At 40.4% G+C, this 21,017-nt stretch overlaps 1 protein-coding gene across 4 annotated transcripts in view; it reads right to left on the minus strand.

The window, feature by feature from the left end:
- ptpn12 (protein tyrosine phosphatase non-receptor type 12) overlaps positions 1-21,017 on the minus strand; it is an 84,283-nt gene that overhangs the window by 26,130 nt on the left and 37,136 nt on the right. For all 4 annotated transcript variants that reach the window (XM_033614637.2, XM_033614639.2, XM_033614640.2 and 1 more), the window contains exons 9-12: positions 19,576-19,642; positions 19,376-19,453; positions 17,233-17,331; positions 11,057-11,142 (exon numbers count right to left, since the gene is read on the minus strand). In XM_033614637.2, the coding sequence (XP_033470528.1) occupies positions 11,057-11,142; positions 17,233-17,331; positions 19,376-19,453; positions 19,576-19,642 (330 nt within the window). The remainder of the gene's footprint in view (positions 1-11,056; positions 11,143-17,232; positions 17,332-19,375; positions 19,454-19,575; positions 19,643-21,017) is intronic.

The raw sequence follows: 21,017 nt of genomic DNA on the forward strand, positions 1-21,017 counted from the left end.
ACACAGTGATGGAAAGTTTAACATTAAGATTCTGTTCCACCCCGCAGAATATACATACTTACATGTACATATGCATGCAAATATATACACACTGAAAAAAAACTGTGAAAGGATGTGGTGGTGTGCTAAATCAAGAGCACATGACTGAAGCAAGAGCTAACATAGGACTGCGCATGATGCAGCGTGTGTGTGTGTGTGTGTGTGTGTGTGTGTGTGTGTGTGTGTGTGTGTGTGTGTGGGAGAGAAGTTACAAGCTAGAAGGACAGGGGACTTCCTATTCTTACACAACTTTGGAGTTGCAGTCGTACTGTAAAAGGCTTCCTCAGTATAGCTGCTATTGGCCAACACTGTTCTAAGAAGAGGCTGCAATCTGCCATGTGCATTTTTTTTATTTATGGAGAGAATCCAATAATTGATTGATTCTTTTTTTTTTTTTTTTTAAATTACTGTGTCACTGTGTCACTTCTCCTAATTCAAGGGCCAAAGGAAGGATTCCTGTTCTTAACTGTGCGACTTAACACCTTTGATTCCTTGATATGTTTTGTTATAACATAAGCTTTAAGGCCATAATTGCGCTTGATTTGAATATATATTTCTAATTTTGGTTGACAAGATATTTTTAACCACTTATCTTCAAATCAAGTAAATAACTTTCTTCTTATTGTGTTCAGGCTCAAGGATGGATTACTGAATGGCCACAGGCTGTGGGGCCCAAAGTGTCAGGGGCCCCACTGGAATTCACCTGCAAAATGTCTCTTGAAGAGGCACATACTGAAGAGCAGGAGACTCAAAATGACCTCAAAGAGACTGAAAACAACCACAAAGAGATGCTAAACAGCTGCACAGAGACACAAAGACGCGCAACACCTACTAAACAGGCAAAAGAAACACGAAGAGTGACAAAATTACTACAATAAGATGCATAGCAACTACAAAGAGAATAAAATTACTACAAAAAGCAGCAAAAAAAACTACAAATAGACACAAAAAAACTACAAAGGGATGAAACACAACACAACTACAAAGACACACAAAAGGTACAAAAAGACGCAAAGCAACTACAAAGACACTGAAATTACAACAAAATACACAAAACAACTACAAAGAGATGCAAAGCAACTACAAAGACACTCAAATTACTTCCAGGAGACACAAAGCAACTACGAAGACACTCAAATTACCTCCAAGAGACAGAAAGCAACTACGAAGACACTTAAATTACTTCCAAGAGACACAAAATCGACTACAAAGAGACACAAAGCAACAACTAAGAGACGCAAATCAACAACAAAGAGATGCAAAGCAACTACAAAGACACTCAAATTACTTCCAGGAGACACAAAGCAACTACAAAGAGACACAAAGCAACAACTAAGAGACGCAAATCAACAACAAAGAGATGCAAAGCAACTACAAAGACACTCAAATTACTTCCAGGAGACACAAAGCAACTACAAAGACACTCAAATTACCTCCAAGAGACACAAAGCAACTACGAAGACACTCAAATTACTTCCAAGAGACACAAAATTGACTACAAAGACTCAAATTACTTCCAGGAGAAACAAAGCAACAACAAAGAGATGCAAAGCAACTACAAAGAGACACAAAGCAACAACTAAGAGACGCAAATCAACAACAAAGAGATGTAAAGCAACTACAAAGACACTCAAATTACTTCCAGGAGACACAAAGCAACTACAAAGAGACACAAAGCAACAACTAAGAGACGCAAATCAACAACAAAGAGATGTAAAGCAACTACAAAGACACTCAAATTACTTCCAGGAGACACAAAGCAACTACAAAGACACTCAAATTACTTCCAGGAGACACAAAGCAACTATAAAAAGACTCAAATTACTTCCAAGAGACACAAAGTAACTACGAAGACACTCAAATTACTTCCAAGAGACAGAAAGCAACTACGAAGACACTCAAATTACTTCCAAGAGACACAAAATCCACTACAAAGACTCAAATTACTTCCAGGAGAAACAAAGCAACAACAAAGAGATGCAAAGCAACTACAAAGAGACTTAAATTACTTCCAAGAGACACAAAGCAACTGCAAAGAGACACAAAGCAACAACTAAGAGACACAAATCAACAACAAAGAGATGCAAAGCAACTACAAAGACACTCAAATTACTTCCAGGAGACACAAAGCAACTACAAAGACACTCAAATTACTTCCAGGAGACACAAAGTAACAACAAAGAGATGCAAAGCAACTATAAAGACACTCAAATTACTTCTAAGAGACACAAAGCAACTACAAAGACACTCAAATTACTTCTAAGAGACACAAAGCAACTACAAAGAGACACAAATCAACAACAAAGAGACACAAAGCAACTACAAAGACACTCAAATTACTTCTAAGAGACACAAAGCAACTACAAAGAGACACAAATCAACAACAAAGAGACACAAAGCAACTACAAAGAGACTCAGATTACTTCTAAGAGACACAAAGCAACTACAAAGAAATGCAAAACAACAAAGGCTTAACAACTATAAAGTCTGTGAGTCTTGCTCCTTTGTAAGAGAGGCAGGGGGGGCTTTTGCATGTTTGTACCCAGGGGCCTAGTGTCTCATAACCCACCCATGTTCTCACTGCATTATATATGATTACTGTACATATATTGTAATTAGCTTCCTCGGCAGCAGCATAGAGCTCTGTAGCCCATGGAGAATTATGCAATTTACTCAGAGGAAAGTCTTATCATCTCATATTTTTGCTGTATTGATCCAGGAATCCAACACAGATCACCCAAAACAGTAGGAGAAAACTTATGAAAACAGCATGCAGCTCTGTTCTGTATAGTCAGCTACTTTACATTCTTTGAATCCCCGTATCCCTGAGGCATAATTTAAAATGAGGAAGACACCTGCATCAGAGAGCTGCGAGGAAGTGAATACTCAAGTTCTTTTTACATATTTGAAATCTGTCCTAATGCCCCCCAGCTGAGCCTGCCAAGAATTACAGTGAATCATTCCTCAAGAGTTTGATTTGCTAAATCCAGAAACACTAGACTAATAACTTCTGTTACAGCACAGAGGGGAGGTCAGAGGTCATTACAGCTGGAGATCAGAGCTCCTGCTGAGATTAACTGAGCTTTTCTAACCACCACAACCTAAAACTGCATCTTATGGGTCTCTTCTCGGTAATTTCTGGCCTCCAGGTAAAAGCACTTTATTGAAAACATAAATTACCCATGAGAATATCTTCCTCTGTATCGTCTTCATCGCCTGAGCAAGCAAACGCTATATTTAAACACAGATGATTCCCACTGGTGCTGATTGTTTCCATGGGGATATGAATCACTGAGATGCCACAGAGTTTGTTCGGGCCCGGTGTCCCTCTGAGATAAGATAAGATGAAGCTTAAATGATTCCTGAGAGGAAGCCGAGCTATTACAGGAGCAAACACTAATCAGTCACAGCAAAACAAGTGAGTAGTATCAAAGAGAACGAGGCACACGGCACATCTGAGAACCACAGCACGAGGACAGCCATGAAAAATGCAAGTACGTATGAAAATATTATGAGGCTTTACATCAAGTGAATAAAGAAGTGGTTGTAGTGATGGGCTTACACTAACAAACACCCTCAGGGTTTGCAAAGGGAGAAAGAATTTTGTTTAACTGGAGAAAATGAGCAAACTTCAGAGTATGGTTTGCTGGTAATCTGTAAAAATAAACTCTTCTACAGCTACACACCACTGCCCACAGAACAACAAACACATTCAACTTTCCCAAACTTTTTCCAGAAACATCCACCATCCTCCACCACAACCAGTGTACCAATTACAAGTTGTTCAGTCTGTCTTGTTTTATGGACTTATTTTCATCACTTGTGTTTAATGGTGTGAATGTAGCTGTCACCTAAAAACCATTTTAACGCCAGAATTAACTGCCTTGTTGGAAAATTCCAGTGCGACTCCCTCAGCTTTAAAACAAATAAATGCTTTCTTTCATCTACTTCAGAGCAGTAAAATGTTGGCAGTCATCTCTTCTCCAGAGTTAGAAGAAAACACACTGTGATATACAGTACAGGCCAAAAGTTTGGACCTTCTCATTCAATGTGTTTTCTTTATTTTCATGACTATTTACATTGTAGATTCTCACTGAAGGCATCAAAACTATGAATGAACACATGTGGAGTTATGTACTTAACAAAAAAAGGTGAAATAACTGAAAACATGTTTTATATTCTAGTTTCTTCAAAATAGCCACCCTTTGCTCTGATTACTGCTTTGCACACTCTTGGCATTCTCTCCATGAGCTTTAAGAGGTAGTCACCTGAAATGGTTTCCACTTCACAGGTGTGCCTTATCAGGGTTAATTAGTGGAATTTCTTGCTTTATCAATGGGGTTGGGACCATCAGTTGTGTTGTGCAGAAGTCAGGTTAATACACAGCCGACAGCCCTATTGGACAACTGTTAAAATTCATATTATGGCAAGAACCAATCAGCTAACTAAAGAAAAACGAGTGGCCATCATTACTTTAAGAAATGAAAGTCAGTCAGTCCGGAAAATTGCAAAAACTTTAAATGTGTCCCCAAGTGGAGTCGCAAAAACCATCAAGCGCTACAACGAAACTGGCACACATGAGGACCGACCCAGGAAAGGAAGACCAAGCGTCACCTCTGCTTCTGAGGATAAGTTCATCCGAGTCACCAGCCTCAGAAATCGCAAGTTAACAGCAGCTCAGATCAGAGACCAGATGAATGCCACACAGAGTTCTAGCAGCAGACCCATCTCTAGAACAACTGTTAAGAGGAGACTGCGCGAATCAGGCCTTCATGGTCAAATAGCTGCTAGGAAACCACTGCTAAGGAGAGGCAACAAGCAGAAGAGATTTGTTTGGGCCAAGAAACACAAGGAATGGACATTAGACCAGTGGAAATCTGTGCTTTGGTCTGATGAGTCCAAATTTGAGATCTTTGGTTCCAACCGCCGTGTCTTTGTGAGACGCAGAAAAGGTGAACGGATGGATTCCACATGCCTGGTTCCCACTGTGAAGCATGGAGGAGGAGGTGTGATGGTGTGGGGGTGTTTTGCTGGTGACACTGTTGGGGATTTATTCAAAATTGAAGGCACACTGAACCAGCATGGCTACCACAGCATCCTGCAGCGACATGCCATCCCATCCGGTTTGCGTTTAGTTGGACCATCATTTATTTTTCAACAGGACAATGACCCCAAACACACCTCCAGGCTGTGTAAGGGCTATTTGACCAAGAAGGAGAGTGATGGAGTGCTGCGGCAGATGACCTGGCCTCCACAGTCACCGGACCTGAACCCAATCCAGATGGTTTGGGGTGAGCTGGACCGCAGAGTGAAGGCAAAGGGGCCAACAAGTGCTAAACACCTCTGGGAACTCCTTCAAGACTGTTGGAAAACCATTTCAGGTGACTACCTCTTGAAGCTCATGGAGAGAATGCCAAGAGTGTGCAAAGCAGTAATCAGAGCAAAGGGTGGCTATTTTGAAGAAACTAGAATATAAAACATGTTTTCAGTTATTTCACCTTTTTTTGTTAAGTACATAACTCCACATGTGTTCATTCATAGTTTTGATGCCTTCAGTGAGAATCTACAATGTAAATAGTCATGAAAATAAAGAAAACGCATTGAATGAGAAGGTGTGTCCAAACTTTTGGCCTGTACTGTAGTTTTAGGCAGATATCACACAGGAGCACCCCAGGGCTGCGTTTTGAGCCCCCCCTGCTTTACTCAGTGTACACCCACACGACTGTGTAGCCACTTCAGACTCCAACACCATCGTCGAGTTTGCTGATGACACAGCTGTGGTGGGCCTGATCACAGGTAACAATGAAAAGTCCGACCTGAAAGATGAAGACGACCTGACCTGCTGGTGTCAGGACAACAGCCAACTCCTGAACGTCTGCGAAACTAAGAAGAAGCAGGAAAAGGAACTATTATCAACAGGCCTTCATGGAGACTGTGGACTGCTCCAAATACCTTGGTGTCCACATCACTGAGGGCCTGACCTTGGTGCTACATACTGGCAGGGACCATTTTACTTTAGATGCCTGAGGAAATTCCACTGAAATACTGAGGAATTTCTACTACTACACCATTGAGAGCATCCTGACGGGGAACATCAGAGCCTGGTACAGAAACAGGACCACAAGGCACTGCAAAGAGTGGTTCCTTCAGCTGAGCACACTATAGGCGCTGCTCTACCTTGCATAAAGGACGTTTACACCAGACGCTACAAAATATAAGGCCAGGAGAATCATTAAAGATCTGAACCACCCAGATAACTGCCTTTTCTCTCTGTAAAGATCAGGAAGAAGGTACCGGTTACACGAGACCAGCACTGAAAGGCTCAGAAAGAGCTTCTACCATCAGACCACAAGAATACTTAATAATGATCCTGCCTTATCCTAAACACTGACATGTATTTATTACCACTACTACTTAAGATTGCTAAAAAATACTGTACATTAATAAACACTTAAAATGTCATATCTGTAATTGTATTGTACTGTGTTAAAAAAATGTCTATTGCTTATAAAAGCTGGGTGAGGAGATCTCCAAGAATCAGCGACTGTTCTGAAATATGCTTCAACAAGCTTCACACATAACTAAGCATGTACTTCAAGTTCCTCCCTGAAGTATAAAAACACGACAACCATCTGTACAGTTTTGGCGTGCTGGTGACACAGTAAAGACATTATGCACACATGTACACACTCACACAACCTACACACAAACACACGTGTGCACGCCTTCACAAGAACTTTAAAATTATGCACCACCCACACTCACATGAACTCAAACACACACAACAAGCGTACTGTGCCCTCCACACATATGTACACAGGAGGGAAGATGCTGCATGTTTAATCAGTGTTGGCTCACAGTGGCGGGTGCATTGCTAGAAGGTGATATAACTTTAAGTTTTCAGGTTGTGTTGGCGTTAGAGTCATACAGACAACTACGGAGAGTGGCAAACTGCACACTCAAACTACACAGAGTTCAGTCACTTATTAAACAAATATGTGTTTTGGCTTGTTGGATTTGATCATGTTGCCCAATTTGTGCCATGGACAAAGTGAGACCTTGATATTCATGATAACCATATGTCTTATATTCATGTGATAGCTGCTGGAGGGTAGTGGTCAGTCTGACTGAACTTCAGAAGTAGATATGGCCAAGAACAACACCTGATTTTCAGTAGAGATAAAAACCATATTGTTAAAAACCTTACTCTAAATAAATACATTTGTCTATAAAACCTTAAATTTAACAAATGCATCTGCAGCTGTACAAAAGCAGTACCTACAGAAAGCACAATCTAAGATCAGCAAAGTTATTATCAAAAGAAAAAGACAACTGATCAACAAATAAGCACAGAGGACAGAGAGTCTGACAACACATCATATATGCCACTTTCTGGTTCTTTGATACTGGAGATGCCACAGACACATTTTGGTCTGAGATCAGAGGATATGACTCCTCAGGGTGTGGTTGTAAATATGTGTGTAAAAGCCATGACTCAGTATCTGTGACCTTGATGCCAGCCTCATCAGAGCTCCTGCAGTATGTTTCTTCCCCTAACACACACACTCACACAGCTGAAGTGACCCAGGGGGAGTGTGGCGGGCAGAATGTGGACTATGTTGGTAAAAATAGCTGTTGCCATCACTAAAATACTTCCAGGCTTAAACTAGGCCTGGACGTTATTCCTTTAGGAAACTGGGGGACGACACACAGAGAGAAAGACGCTCACTGAGACACAGATTTAAGATTAGAGTCTTCCAGGAAAGCCTTGTGATTTTGGCAGCATTTCCGAGTTCAAATTTGTATGTTTTACTTAGAGCAGGAAAGAAATTTCAGTAAACAGATCGCTTGCAGCTACATCCCAAAATTAGGACCTCTGCAAAATGTTTGTTTTCCCATCAAACCGGCTGGTACTGTGGATAAATTCAGCTCCGCAAGAGCATAATTTAAGAGCAGTAAGAGGACACAACAAGGGTCATGTTGGCTCTGGTTAATGATTTTTCTGGTATCATAAAGGTTTAGAGCTAAATCAATGTTAAAGATTGAGCTTGAGTAAAGATTTAAAATATATAAACTGAAGGGGACCTATTGTGCTCATTTTCAGGGCATATTAGAGATGGCCTTTCTTTGTGGTGATATGAGATGTAGGGCATTCCACAAGGATGTGGAGGAGGAAAAGTAGTCAGCTACGGGGGTGTGGGGTCCCTTAATGTGAGTCCTCCTCACGATAACTTTAAAGGTCCAAAAAATGGAAAAGTGCCTCATTATCTAACATTACTCAGCATTTCGGGGGTTTTTTTCTTGTTTTTTTTTTAAAGATTTTTTTTGGGCTTTTAGCCTTTAATGGACAGGACAGACAAGTGTGAAGGGGGGAGAGAGAGGGGGTGTGACATGCAGCAAAGGGCCACAGGCTGGAGTCGAACCTGGGCCGCTGCGGCAACAGCCTTGTACATGGGGCGCCTGCTCTACCACTAAGCCACCAGCGCCCCAAACATTACTCAGCATTTCCTTGGTCTGAAACCAAAGTCTGGTAACTGTATCCAAGCACAACTTTCAAAGCCATAAAGAATATTCAGTATCTCCAAAACTTCTTAATGCTCATTCCTTGGTTCTTGATTGGTCCCTGAACAGCACATGCAGCACAATACTGTTGTCAAATGGTTGCAAAATTTGCATTAATTAGTCCAAGAGATCTTGACGATGATATATATATCTATATATATCTATATGTATATATATATATATATATATATATATATATATATATATATATAAAAACTATTATTGTGCTTTTTCAACGTAGCGCTGTCGTGGGCATTACTGAGCTGACACTTCGCTGAGCCACAGTGTAAACAAAGGCTTTATTAATTATTTATTATAGGCTGGTTTATTAGGGATCCTTACATATAGTATATATATGTACAGCCATATAGACCACTACACATCAGTTTAGAAAAAATACACAACAATATATATAGTTATATATATTTTCAAATTTAAAAACGGCCCTGTGGCAGAATTTTGGCAGGATGCCTGAGAACTTTAAAGGAGCAATGTGTTAGAATTCTTCCAGTATTCATTGTTCAGAAGGTTTTTATAGAGAGCTGATTTATCCACAGAGGTCTCTTCTTCTCAAAAACAAATGTACCAGGTTATTTAGACTGGTAAAAACACTGCATAAAGCAGTTTCACGTAGAGTTGTACTGATACCGATACCAGTATCAGAAACGCCTCCAATACTGCCTAAAATGCAGTATCAGCGAGTACAGTCTATGACCAATCCGATACCACGTAATGCCTCACGTCATTACGCATACGCACACTACAGGCAAACAGAACGGAAACACAGCAGAGTTTAAAAAGCATTCTACTGTAGCCTTTAAAATGTCTTTTTTACCAAATTGTGTGGCTGCACTTTAACCTGTGTCTTGATCTGTGTCAAAACTGGATAATAATAATTTAAATAAAAGTTTTATGGCATTCCTTCTACTATTATGTATTCATTTCTTAATATTTTACATTTTTTAGTTTTAGGGGTTGAAACATACAACAATTCATATCCCATCCATTTTTATTTTACACGCTGGTATCTGATCCGTACTCGGTATCATATTGTATTTGATTTCTGCCAATACATTCCCCTAAATCCTACACACTGGACCTTTAAACCCTCCTCCCAAAAAAGCTCAGTCTGCTCTGATTGGTCAGTGTTTCCAAGTCTTTAGTATTTCAGTGTCTCTGCACTGTCATTGCAGCTGCAGGAAAGACTATAACAGAGTATAGCGGCAGTTTCTATCACGAAAAATCACCAACAAAAGCTTCTAAACCAAATCTTCACAAGCAGACATGTTCAAGGAATACGATACAAAACTGGGGAGAAATTAAAAACTTACATATGTTGATTGCATTATTTGAAACTTTGGCTACACTTAACATGAACATCTAACACTGTGACATTATATATGAGACAGAAATCACATGTATATTCACAGAGCGAATGATTCACACATACAGACACACAAAACGCTGTCAAACTGGACATTTTTAGACAACGCTTCTAGCAACAGGTAATTAAGTGAAACAGTCTCCTGGCAACGAGATGTCCCCTGTGACATTAAAGCAACAGCTCGTAGGCAACTCTCTGAGCATCTATCCGGCTTGTATAAAAAAAGTTGTAAAGTATTGCTGCATTAACCTAGCCTTGTGTGGATAAATCATAAGAAGAAGGGGGACTGAAGATGAACTGGCTGAGAGAAAGTGGAGCACAACCCCTGCTGGGCACACACAGGAAAATTAAAAATGAGAGGAGAGGGAGGAAGAGGAGCAAGAGGAGAGGATAAGAAAGAAATGTGCCAAAGAGAGATGGCATGAGTGTGTGTGTGTATGCACATGACAGATATCAGATATCACCCATGTGCCTTCAAGTGTGAAAAAGACTGTATTTGTTCTCAAAGAGCTGCAGATGAAAGATATCACAGTTCTACTTCAACTAGCCCGAGGTTGCGGTACATGCAACACCACGCAGTGTTGCAGAGTATTGTTACGAGTTGCAAAATGATCTATAAATACAGCTCCTCCTCGGGGCCGCAGCAGTTGTTAAACAGAAGTTAACTTCAGTGGAGTGGAGGCCGGGTGTATCTGTGGGCTGACGGGGAGCTAATGTGTCAGAGAGCTCTGGTGGAAACAACGCCTGCTGCTTCTGTTTGGTCAGTTTAATATGTTTTCATTGTGCGCTCCACACAAACTGTTGTGCTGTGTTGAGTTCCTCCTACAAAACACAACACCCACTGTGCTCAGTGACGGGCCACTTCACACCTACTGCTCACTTCTGTGTGAGTCTGTTCATTCATCTGTGTGGAGGATGAGTGCGGTTATTTTATACTTCAGCTACGTCCATTTTACAACTGTTTTGTGAACTTTAAGAAAGTGGGCGAGAGCAGATCGTATCGGCTGACAAGCTGAAAAATAGAAACACATTTTAAAAAGCCAAGCCGTCTAAACATAAAACATGCCTTACCTGCGAATGCGGGGAGGTTTCGGAGGTGGTGTGTCCCATCTGTCCTCATCTGACGGGTGGCTTGCTTTATCTGGACTGCTCTCAACCTGGACAAGTTACACACACACAAAAACATCAACACAATATAATAATAACAGATTCTAAGTATAAAGACACTGCAGTATGGAAATGCTTTTCAAAATCTACATATTCCCTGAGCAAGATAAGTGAACGCTTTGATCTTGGGTGACATGTACAACATGCCAAATTTAATTTTATGCAGCATTTTCAGACAAAACTTTAAAAAATAATCCTACTTTAACCCTCTGAAACAAAAGCTTATTTTTTATTTTTGACAAAAAATCATGTCATTTGCTTGTTTGTTTTTTTTAACTTTTCTTTTTTGCTTATTTTCAGGAAATTTTCTTGTAACTTTTTACTAATTTCTTCTAATTTGGGGGATATTTTCTGTTCAGTAATTTGTTGCCTTCTTCCCATGATTTTTCATTTCTTTTAAAAACATGAGATGAAGGCAATGAGCAACAACAAAAAAAAATACAAATTTGCAAAATATTAGTATAAAGAGAAAATTAAACACATGAAAAATCAGCGGAGATGACCTTTTTTCCCAAGCTTCTTTTTACTGTCTTCTCTTCTTTTTAAGATATTTAATCTATTAATTTTTGCAATTTGTGGAACAAAGTTGCTTGTTGCCTTTTTCCCATGTTTTTGAAAGAAATCGCACCAATTTGCTCAGAGTTTAAAAGTTTAAATACTTGTAAAAAGGCGTCTGAAAAAAGTAGAGTTGTACCAATACCGATACCAGTATCGGAAATGCCTCCAATACTGCCTAAAATGCAGTGTCGGGTATCAGCGAGTACAGCCTATGACCAATCAGATACCACGTAATGCCTCACGTCATTATGCATATGCACACTACAGGCAAACGAAACGGAGCGGAGTTTAAAAAGCATTCTACTGTAGCCTTTAAAATGTCTTTTTTACCAAATTGTGTGGCTGCACTTTAACCTGTGTCTTGATCTGTGTCAACACTGGATAATAATAATAAAAAAAGTTTTATGGCATTCATTCTACTATTATGTATTTATTTCTTAATATTTTACATAGAGTTTTAGGAGTTGAGACATACAACAATTCATATCCCATCCATTTTTATTTTACGCTCTGGTATCGGATCCGTACTCGGTATCGGCAGATTCCTAAGGTTCAGGGATCGGAATCGGTATCGCGAAGGAAAAAGTGGTATTGGTACATCTCTAAAAAAAAGCAGAAAGAAAAGTGATGTTGCTCCAGGTTTCAAGGGCTTAAGAGGCTTAGATGATGCTTTTCCTGAAATAAACCTGACAATACTCACAACTACTGTGAATTTAACTCATTAAAGTCGTGTCCTCTAATACCAATATTTAACTTTAAAGCCTTGATCTATCGACACTAAAGACATTCTGGTTATTATCCTGCATCCCTTACTGGCAACAAAAATTAAATATTTGTTGATTGTGCCCTGACGAGTAAAGACATGACAAAAGAGTTGGATCTGTGCAGGTGGACAACTTAAGTCTGATCACAGTAGCCACCTCAAACATTAACTGTTTTCTGTTGTAACCAGTCATGTTAGCAATTAGCAATTAGCTTGCCTTACTCCATTTACATACTGTTAATTTTAACAAAGCAGATTGCTTACAGTAGATATTTACTCTTTCTTAAAGAGGACTTATGGTTTCTTAAGACTCATAAACAGACGCTAATACATTTGGCGAACATTTAACATAACTCAGTACTAATTTTACATCCATATTAAGTAAATCCTGCACACTGCTCTTGCTCAGCTTCACAATGTATTAGTAACACTAACGTTACAGTCCTCCTAGACCTTTGATAAGAGTGTTCATACTCTCTGTCTTCATCAAGAGTGATCACACTCTTGTCTTGAGTATTTTCTGTTCAAAGACTATTTCCCAGATAATGCTCAACTCGTCTGTCTCAATGATGTAGTTTACACGTTTTCATAACTGCTGATTTACTGAAGTGGAGGTCCGCTGAGTGAAACATGACGCCCAGTTTAGCAGCAGACCTCAATATGAAATCATAGTAAAATCAATAACTTTAAGCATTCCTTTTATTGTGTATGAAAGAAGTAAGGTAGTAACATGTTCTCAGCCTAAATTAATAAACTTACAGTTGAAGGTGTGCTTAAAGCCAGGAGAAATATCCTTCTGCATAATCCATTACAGTATAATGAAACTGTCTGATAAAAATTAGGAGTAAAAACACTGACTTAAATTAGAGTAAAATTAAAACTGAGTTCCACTGAACAAAAGAGTTTTCAGTAACCAACTTAGACTAAAATTAAATTTAAAATTCTTGTCAAATTAACACTTTAGTTTTGCTGTTTTATTACATTGAAGAAGCTCCTTCCAGTGCACATGGTAACAACATTTTCTATAATTGTTGTTGAAACATGCAGCACCTCTGTCTCTAACTTCTCTCCTACATGCTTCTGGAGCAGAGGCACAAAGCTGCTCCGACATTGCTTCACCGAAGGATCAAAACTGCTTCTGAAAGACGCTCTCCTCCTCCCGACTAATCTTCTCTCTCTTCCTCTTGACTCGTGGCTTCCTCCTCCTCTCCTCTCTTCCCCCGTGACTCATTAATTTGACTCTCTCTCCGCTCTGATAACGAGAAGATGACGGGATGACTTCAGCCGTCATGAACTCGAGACAGAGGGGCAAATCAGGCCACCTCTGCTCTGTGTGAGGAACTGAGTGCATGTTGAGTGTACGTGAAGAAAAGGCCGATTCTGATTACATCTCTTCTTGGCTGAATGTTGTGAGGAATCAATTTGATAGGAGCACTTCCTGCAAACAATGGCGCCTGCGTGCGAGCAGAAAAACGCGTGTGGGATGTGTGTATGTGTAGGCTTATTGTTCGTACTGCCATTGAGAGCACCTATGTGGGTGTTTTAGTCACTAACAATGGCTGACTGGACATGAGTCAATGTGTGTATGGACTGACTCAGTACAGATAATGTTTTGCTAACAGTGTGTGTGTGTGTGTGTGTGTGTGTGTGTGTGTGTGTGTGTGTGTGAGGGCAGCGAGCGTTCTTGGACTTGCAACTTTGTGAGATAATGACAAGGTTACAATGGGTAGCAACAAACTTGTACAGGACTTGTTGTCTTCCTCCGTACACACACGCCTACGCCTACAAATGATTAATAGCACAAACTTTAAAACAAGTAGTAAAAGTGTAGTACAGTCGAGTGAAGTGGACGAGCTTCACCCACTCAGAGATCCTGAAAGATTTAACTCTGCAGAAAGTGTGTCGGCTGAGTCTTCTCTAATGTAAACATGCTTGTGTGCGTCCCTGTGACCGGCTCTTGGAAAGGGTCTCCCTTTCCCAACGGATGTCTATTCTCAGACTCAAAGTGCATTATGGGAGAGGGGTGATGTCATCAGAGCTTCCAAAGCAGGAAGTCACCTCCTGGATTGCTGCCAATGCGCTCTCTCATCGTCTCTCTGTGTCCTCTGTCTTTAGGGTTTGTCAGTCTCGCACACTGTCTCATTGATGCTCGCGTCCTCTGGCTTTCTGTCTATTGTCTTCACATATCAACAGTGTTGGGGAGCAGCGGTGCCACTAGTTTAACTATATTTTCCAGTAGCTATGTAAGCTTTTAAGTAGAGAGGGAATTCTTTTTTTCCACTAAGTAGTGGCAAATCAAAACCAAATGCTATAACAGTCTGTTTTTGTTGGGTTTTATTGAGACAAAAAAGCTCACAAATTATTGAAATTATGCTCTTCCAGCCTTATTTTATGCTTCAGGAGACAGTCAATAAAGCAGACTGGTTTGCTGTCACAAGATCGGGAACGACAGCCGACCTGTCCCAAAAGAAGGATGGGGGGAGCTGGTCCTAACTCTGTTTCAGCATACCGTGACTGTCGTACATATGGGATCCGCTTTGACCGTAACTTCGTCAATCTATTCATTTGAAGGCGAGGTGAGAAGGTATTTATTTCCATTATGTACATTTCATTAACTATATCTGTCCATCTTCTAATGTGCGGGGGTCAGAAAGCAGCCAGTGTCTTGTGATAGCTTTCTTACCAGCGGATATCAAAACAATCAATAAATAAAGCAGAAATCATCGGACAGATTTAATTTACGGCAAAAGACTCTGTTGTTTATGACTGAATTACGAACCGGACGTGTGACTGTGGTGTAATTAGTGTCATGTTCTTCCTCCTGCACGCTCTACCCAGGCGCCCCCCATCACCTAAACCAAACTGAGTATTTCCAATAGGGTTAGAACGCTTGTGACACCAACAATCTCCTGTTGTGTGCTACATGTGTGAAAGAGAAACCCTAGACGATGTCAAGACCTGATTTTCCAGACAATGTCCAATGTTCGTATGAGAAAAACGCCTCTGTCCAATGGTCATATTAAACAGTTCAAAGTTTCATATAATGAGGTAAATGTATGTTAAAGACCTCAGGCTTCAGACTGTTATGAATACTCTGTTTCCGACAGTCTTTTTCTATTTTCGAGACAAGCTTTTCTTTCTATGGTCACCTGCTCCTGGCACGCTACTACAAGAGTTTATATTACATACACTGCTACATGTAGCTTCATGCTAACTTCAGGGACACATGTAATCTTGGTTGCAGATGTTATCAATTTCTCCCTGATTTCAGATCATATTCCTGCTGTAACATGTATGTAACATGATTGTGAAGATGTGTGAACTTAGATGTTTTTATTAGTGATTTTTCCCGGTAAAAAGCGCCACTATTGTCCGTTACATTCATTCTGATGCTGAGAATCAGGAGACCCGGAAATGCCGACCAATCAGAGCAGACTGGGCTTTTTCAAAGCATCTTAGACGAACACGTGGTCCAGCTCAGCGTGAGGCAAATGAAGTGTTCTTTGAATATTAAAGCATGTAAACATGTTCTACAACATACAAATATGAACTTGAAAACAAGCGTTACGGCTAACAGGCTTACTTTGTGGCTGAATATCATTTGTAGGATAGTGGTAGTGAGACACTGGCTACAGTTGCGTTTGTAGCTATGAAACGGCGAAAAACATAAAACCAGCATCAGATGGACTGTATTCATAATGAATGCGCCACAATAATATCAGCCAATTAATCAATGAACACGCCATCTATGGTCACTACAAGCTGAATGACTGTAGAAAAGGCAACATGCTTTATGTTCTAAATCTTGCTGCCGATTTGACCAGTAGAGTTGCAGGTACACCATCAGTTAGCTTGAGTCGAGCTCAGACCGGTCAGTTCACACTGCTGCAACTTTTCTCTGCAACATACTAAAACAGTTTCATCTTGTTGCGAATCTTTGGTCTGACCTGGGCTTTAAACTACTTTTTCTGAGGAGCTTGTAGTGTAGCTTTCAGTTTAAGTGTTTCTGTAGCTTAACTACCCGAAATGAAGAGTAGCTTGGAGCTTCGTTAGTTTTAAAGTAACTTCCCAAAGTTTGCTACATAAAGATGTGGGACGATAGTTTGGAGCTACGGATCGCTGATCAACTTTGGATGAACTTTCTCATCTGTCCTGCAATGTTCCAACACCAGAAAGAGATTTTAAAAAACATATTCATTACAGCACCTGAAGTTAAAATAAGCCACTTAACTGTTTTAGTTTCTTGATTTTCGCTTTTTTGATTTTCTAAATATGTTGTTTTTGTCATGAGTAAACTTTTTGGTTTGGTTGAACTTCTAGTGCTCTGGGAGCAGGAACGGGGACAATTAAGGACACGTCGTAGATTGTGTGTGTTTGTGTGAGTGTGTTTGGGGGTAATGGAGGACAGTGTGAAGTAAATTACAAAGGCGGCAGTGGTGACTGACAGAGCAAAGCTTTTTTTCCCCCAGCTCTTTTAAATAGGTCTAACTGTATGCAGTCCTCTGAGAATACCTCCAGAGGAGAGATCTCTCTTTTTGGCACAAACTCTGTAACTCTTCTTTTTTCAGTCTGTGTAAAGAGCAACATTTTCTGAAGGCCTCTCTTCCCTCTCCTCTGTTCCTCCTACCCTCTCCCTCCTGTGACTAATTATTTGTGTTTTTTTTCCCCACTCCGAGTGCGTTACTCAGCGACATCCTGTCTTTCTTTAACACCAGACAGTATGCACAATGTGTGTGTTGTGTGTATGTGCGTGTCATACCATGCCATCGTGTATCTGCGTGTTGGTGGGGCTCTCCAGTAGCTGCAGCTGTTTCTCAAAGAGCTGGGCGATCGCTTTATGAACTAACTCGTACTGCTCCTAGAGAGACGAAGACAGAGACGGAGAGGGAGACAAAGATGTAATGAGGTAAATGGAGGAGAGGTGAAGGAGAGAAGAGAGGGAAAAACAAAGCAAGTAAATCAATATAAGAGCAAAAACATTCTCAGGACTACACTCAAAAACATCCATTTACAAGGCGATTGAATTCAACCTGTGTGAAAACAATAGAGGGGCCTTCACTGATGCACACTTATTTGATCTCATTACTTTCCCGGTAAGCCAGTAAGTGTATTGCACTACACATTTTCAGAAATCACATTACAACTGCCAGCTTCCTCTTTCAAGGCAATCCTGTACTTTGTCTAACAGGGCTCATTTTCTCTCTCAATGTCACGACGTGTGTGTGGGAGGGGACAATAAGTAAGGTCAGTGGGTGCTTTGTTAAAGGGACAGTTCAGCTCAAAATAAAAAACACATATTTTTCCTCTTTCCTGTAGAGCTATTTATCAGTCTAGATTGTTTTGGTGTGAGCTGCAGAGTGTTGGAGATATCGGCCGTAGAGACGTCTGCCTTGTCTTGAATATAATGGAGCTAGATGGCACTCAGTGAAGTCGAGACACACTTATCTTTGTAGCGTACATTCAAAATAATAAGATAAGTTCTGTCCTGCTGAGAATCATCTGTCTACAGCAGCGAACATGCAAACACCCTCATGTCAAAACTGGGGCAAAACACACTCAACCAGTTACAAACAATGCTGGGAATGTGTCGACCTTTGCTGAACTGGCTAAGATCTATTTTCAACCAGGTGTGCAGCAAGTAACACAGGAATGAGGAGACTTGACACAGGCTACGTAATGGAGGAGACACTGCTAAACAAAATAACCGTCACTCAGACAAATTCTTAACAATATAATGAAATGTCATTAAACCTTAGTTAGTAATTATAACTTTTCTTAGCAACTTTCTGAACATATTATGCAGCTAGTTGTGAAAGGGTTTTCATGAAGTCTATGCAACTAACCAGTATTTTCTTTATCAATTAATCTGCCCAGTATTTTGTCATTTCATCGACTGATTTCCTCTTAAAAACAGTCAAAGCATTTTTTTCTGTCAATCAACCAATCAACTACTCATTGCAGCTCTTAAGTCCAGTTACTGTTCAATCGATTAATTTCCAAATTTCCAGATTTGCAGCCTCTGAGGGCAGACAACAACTTCATGTTGTTGTTTCCTTTTTTACCATTTTCCAACAAACAGTTGAGACACTTCCAGCAGGTGTAAAACTGTTCATCTGACAACGAGACAATTATCACACAAAGGTGATGTCAGCTCCCAGGTTCACTGTGTGAAAATGTGGAAAATCTGGCAACAGTGACACTTTTGCCCAGCTACACACATCAGCATCAAACCACTAATTAGCATTTTTATATCTTCTGTGTATTACTCCGACAACTTTGTATTACATGTTGCATTTCAGTTAACTTAATGTATACTATGCAGAATTTCAGATGCATACAAAAGTAATCCTTTCTGATCATCACTTATGACCCCTTAGAAGTGTGTGGTGGTGTATTTATCTGTGGAGACTCTGCCTGTATTTCCTTACTTAGGGTGAGGACATGACATTATAAAAAGGTAGCAACCAGGTGCCAGACCATACGCAGCATGCATCCAAGAGAAGGCAACAAAAAATGGTGGACACACCGCTGAGAGATAGCAAATATAGCGAGGCAAAATGCCAAGCAGACAAACTGGCTCCAAAATGAGAGCTGTGTGTTGCTGTGTTCACACCTGCCCAAACGAACTGCACTTAGGGGGCAAATTAACTTGAGTTGGACTGAACTGAACCAAACAGGCCAGGTGTGAAAGCACCCTAAGTATCGGCTTTTTACATTACGTCAAATGTAGCATTACTATAATAGTACAGTAGCTTGCTGTGAACGCGCACAAGCAGTGTGAAGAGGAGGAGCCGAGTTTGAACGTGGTCTTTACAAACAATTCCTTCACAGTTTACCTTTAAACAGACCTCAGAGTAGTATGAATGCAACATAACATTCTATTTATAAAAGAAAAGACAAACCTTTGTCTGTACAGCAGAGTGTCGTTGCGTCCTCATCTCTTGGATCAACCGAAAAACATTAAAATCTTCTGGTATTTTCTATAAAAGCACACCAAAAGGACAACAAAAGGGTTATTTCTCACTTGAATCTTAACACATTTAGTGTGTGCATTTGTACAGGTATGTTTTAGGCATGTGTAGGAGTGTGTGTGTTCACATACCCCAGCTTTGAGGAGGTTCCATGTGTAGTCGATTGCACAGATAGCTCCCGTCCTCCCACAGCCTGCACTGTACAGTCACAGTCATACAAATTAGATTCAACAGAAGAACAACACATGTTCAGACACACACACACACACACACACACACACACACACACACACACACACACACTCTCCAGCTTCCCGTCTCATCGCAAACATACATCCACTAAAAATCACTAACAAACATCAACTCTATATTTCTCTTCTTGAAGCCACAGAAAAACAGTAAGAGCAGACAAACACATGTATGAATGTTTGTATGTAACAACACCTGGTCCAGACAGGATGGAGACAGGAGCTAAAGGTTATGTGGCATCATGTCTAACACATTATTCATAAAACTTTATCTCATGCTGTCAAACAGTCTCTGCTACTCTAACAAGCGCAGCCTCTCCGCACACATACAGTACAGCGCACGTCAACCCACACAAGGCATCTTTACATCCTGCTGTGTAACAGAGGAACCAGGAAATGTCCTCGGGCTGCTCATTATAGCTGATTATACACACATGGAGGCTGTGTGTGTCAGCGTGTGTGTGCTGTTGGCACGCATGTGTGCAGCAGACGACTTAAATCTATAGGCTCATGAATCTGTGTGTTGTCATTCTTGTTGACTACTTCACCGTTTTAAAAGGCGGGTTTGTTTTTTATATCATTCTGTAGCTTCCCTGTGGTGTTCCTCATGAATTCAGACTCAAACATTGACATATTGGTCTAAGTACATATGTTTTAGCGCCAAAATGCTTTTTTGGCCTTTCTAAAAACATTCTCCCACATGATCTGATGCAGTTTTCCACATGATGACATCGCTACATAAAGTTCTGGTCTGTTGGTCAATTGTTTGGTCGTTATGATCTTATCTGACCAAATTCTCATTGGTCGGACAATCGCTGGTGTTACTTCAATAGACCGAGTGTCCACCAAAGGTTTCTTTAACCCAGCTTAAAAACGACAGCTGTTGTTGTTAAGCGCTTGTCTTTGTCCTCTGTGATGATTGGGTCTTTGCTGTGTTTGTCGCGCCCCTTCTCCATTGTGATTGGATAGCTGGTGACAGTAATGAGGGCAGCGTTTTACTTAAAGTTATACATTTTTCAACTCTCATTTTTAATCAGAAAACAGATAAATAATCACAGAGGATATTCAGTGTCGGATTTATCACTATTTTACCAAGTTTCCGAAGAGACACAGCAATCCAGGGTTGGATTATAAAGCTTCTTAAAGGGAAACGATCACACCGGAGCCCTTGTTGTTGCGGCAGGATGGCTAATGCTAGCTACTAGGCTGAAAATAGCAAGTCTCCCTTACGCATGCACGTTACAGAGATATTTGGTATTAGTAACGGTATGTTGTATATACCATCGTCAACCCATAAGTTAACTTGGGCAAGTGTTAATGTCGAG

The sequence above is a fragment of the Epinephelus lanceolatus genome, chromosome 23, assembly GCF_041903045.1.
Source record: "Epinephelus lanceolatus isolate andai-2023 chromosome 23, ASM4190304v1, whole genome shotgun sequence".
NCBI classification, from domain to species: domain Eukaryota; kingdom Metazoa; phylum Chordata; class Actinopteri; order Perciformes; family Serranidae; genus Epinephelus; species Epinephelus lanceolatus.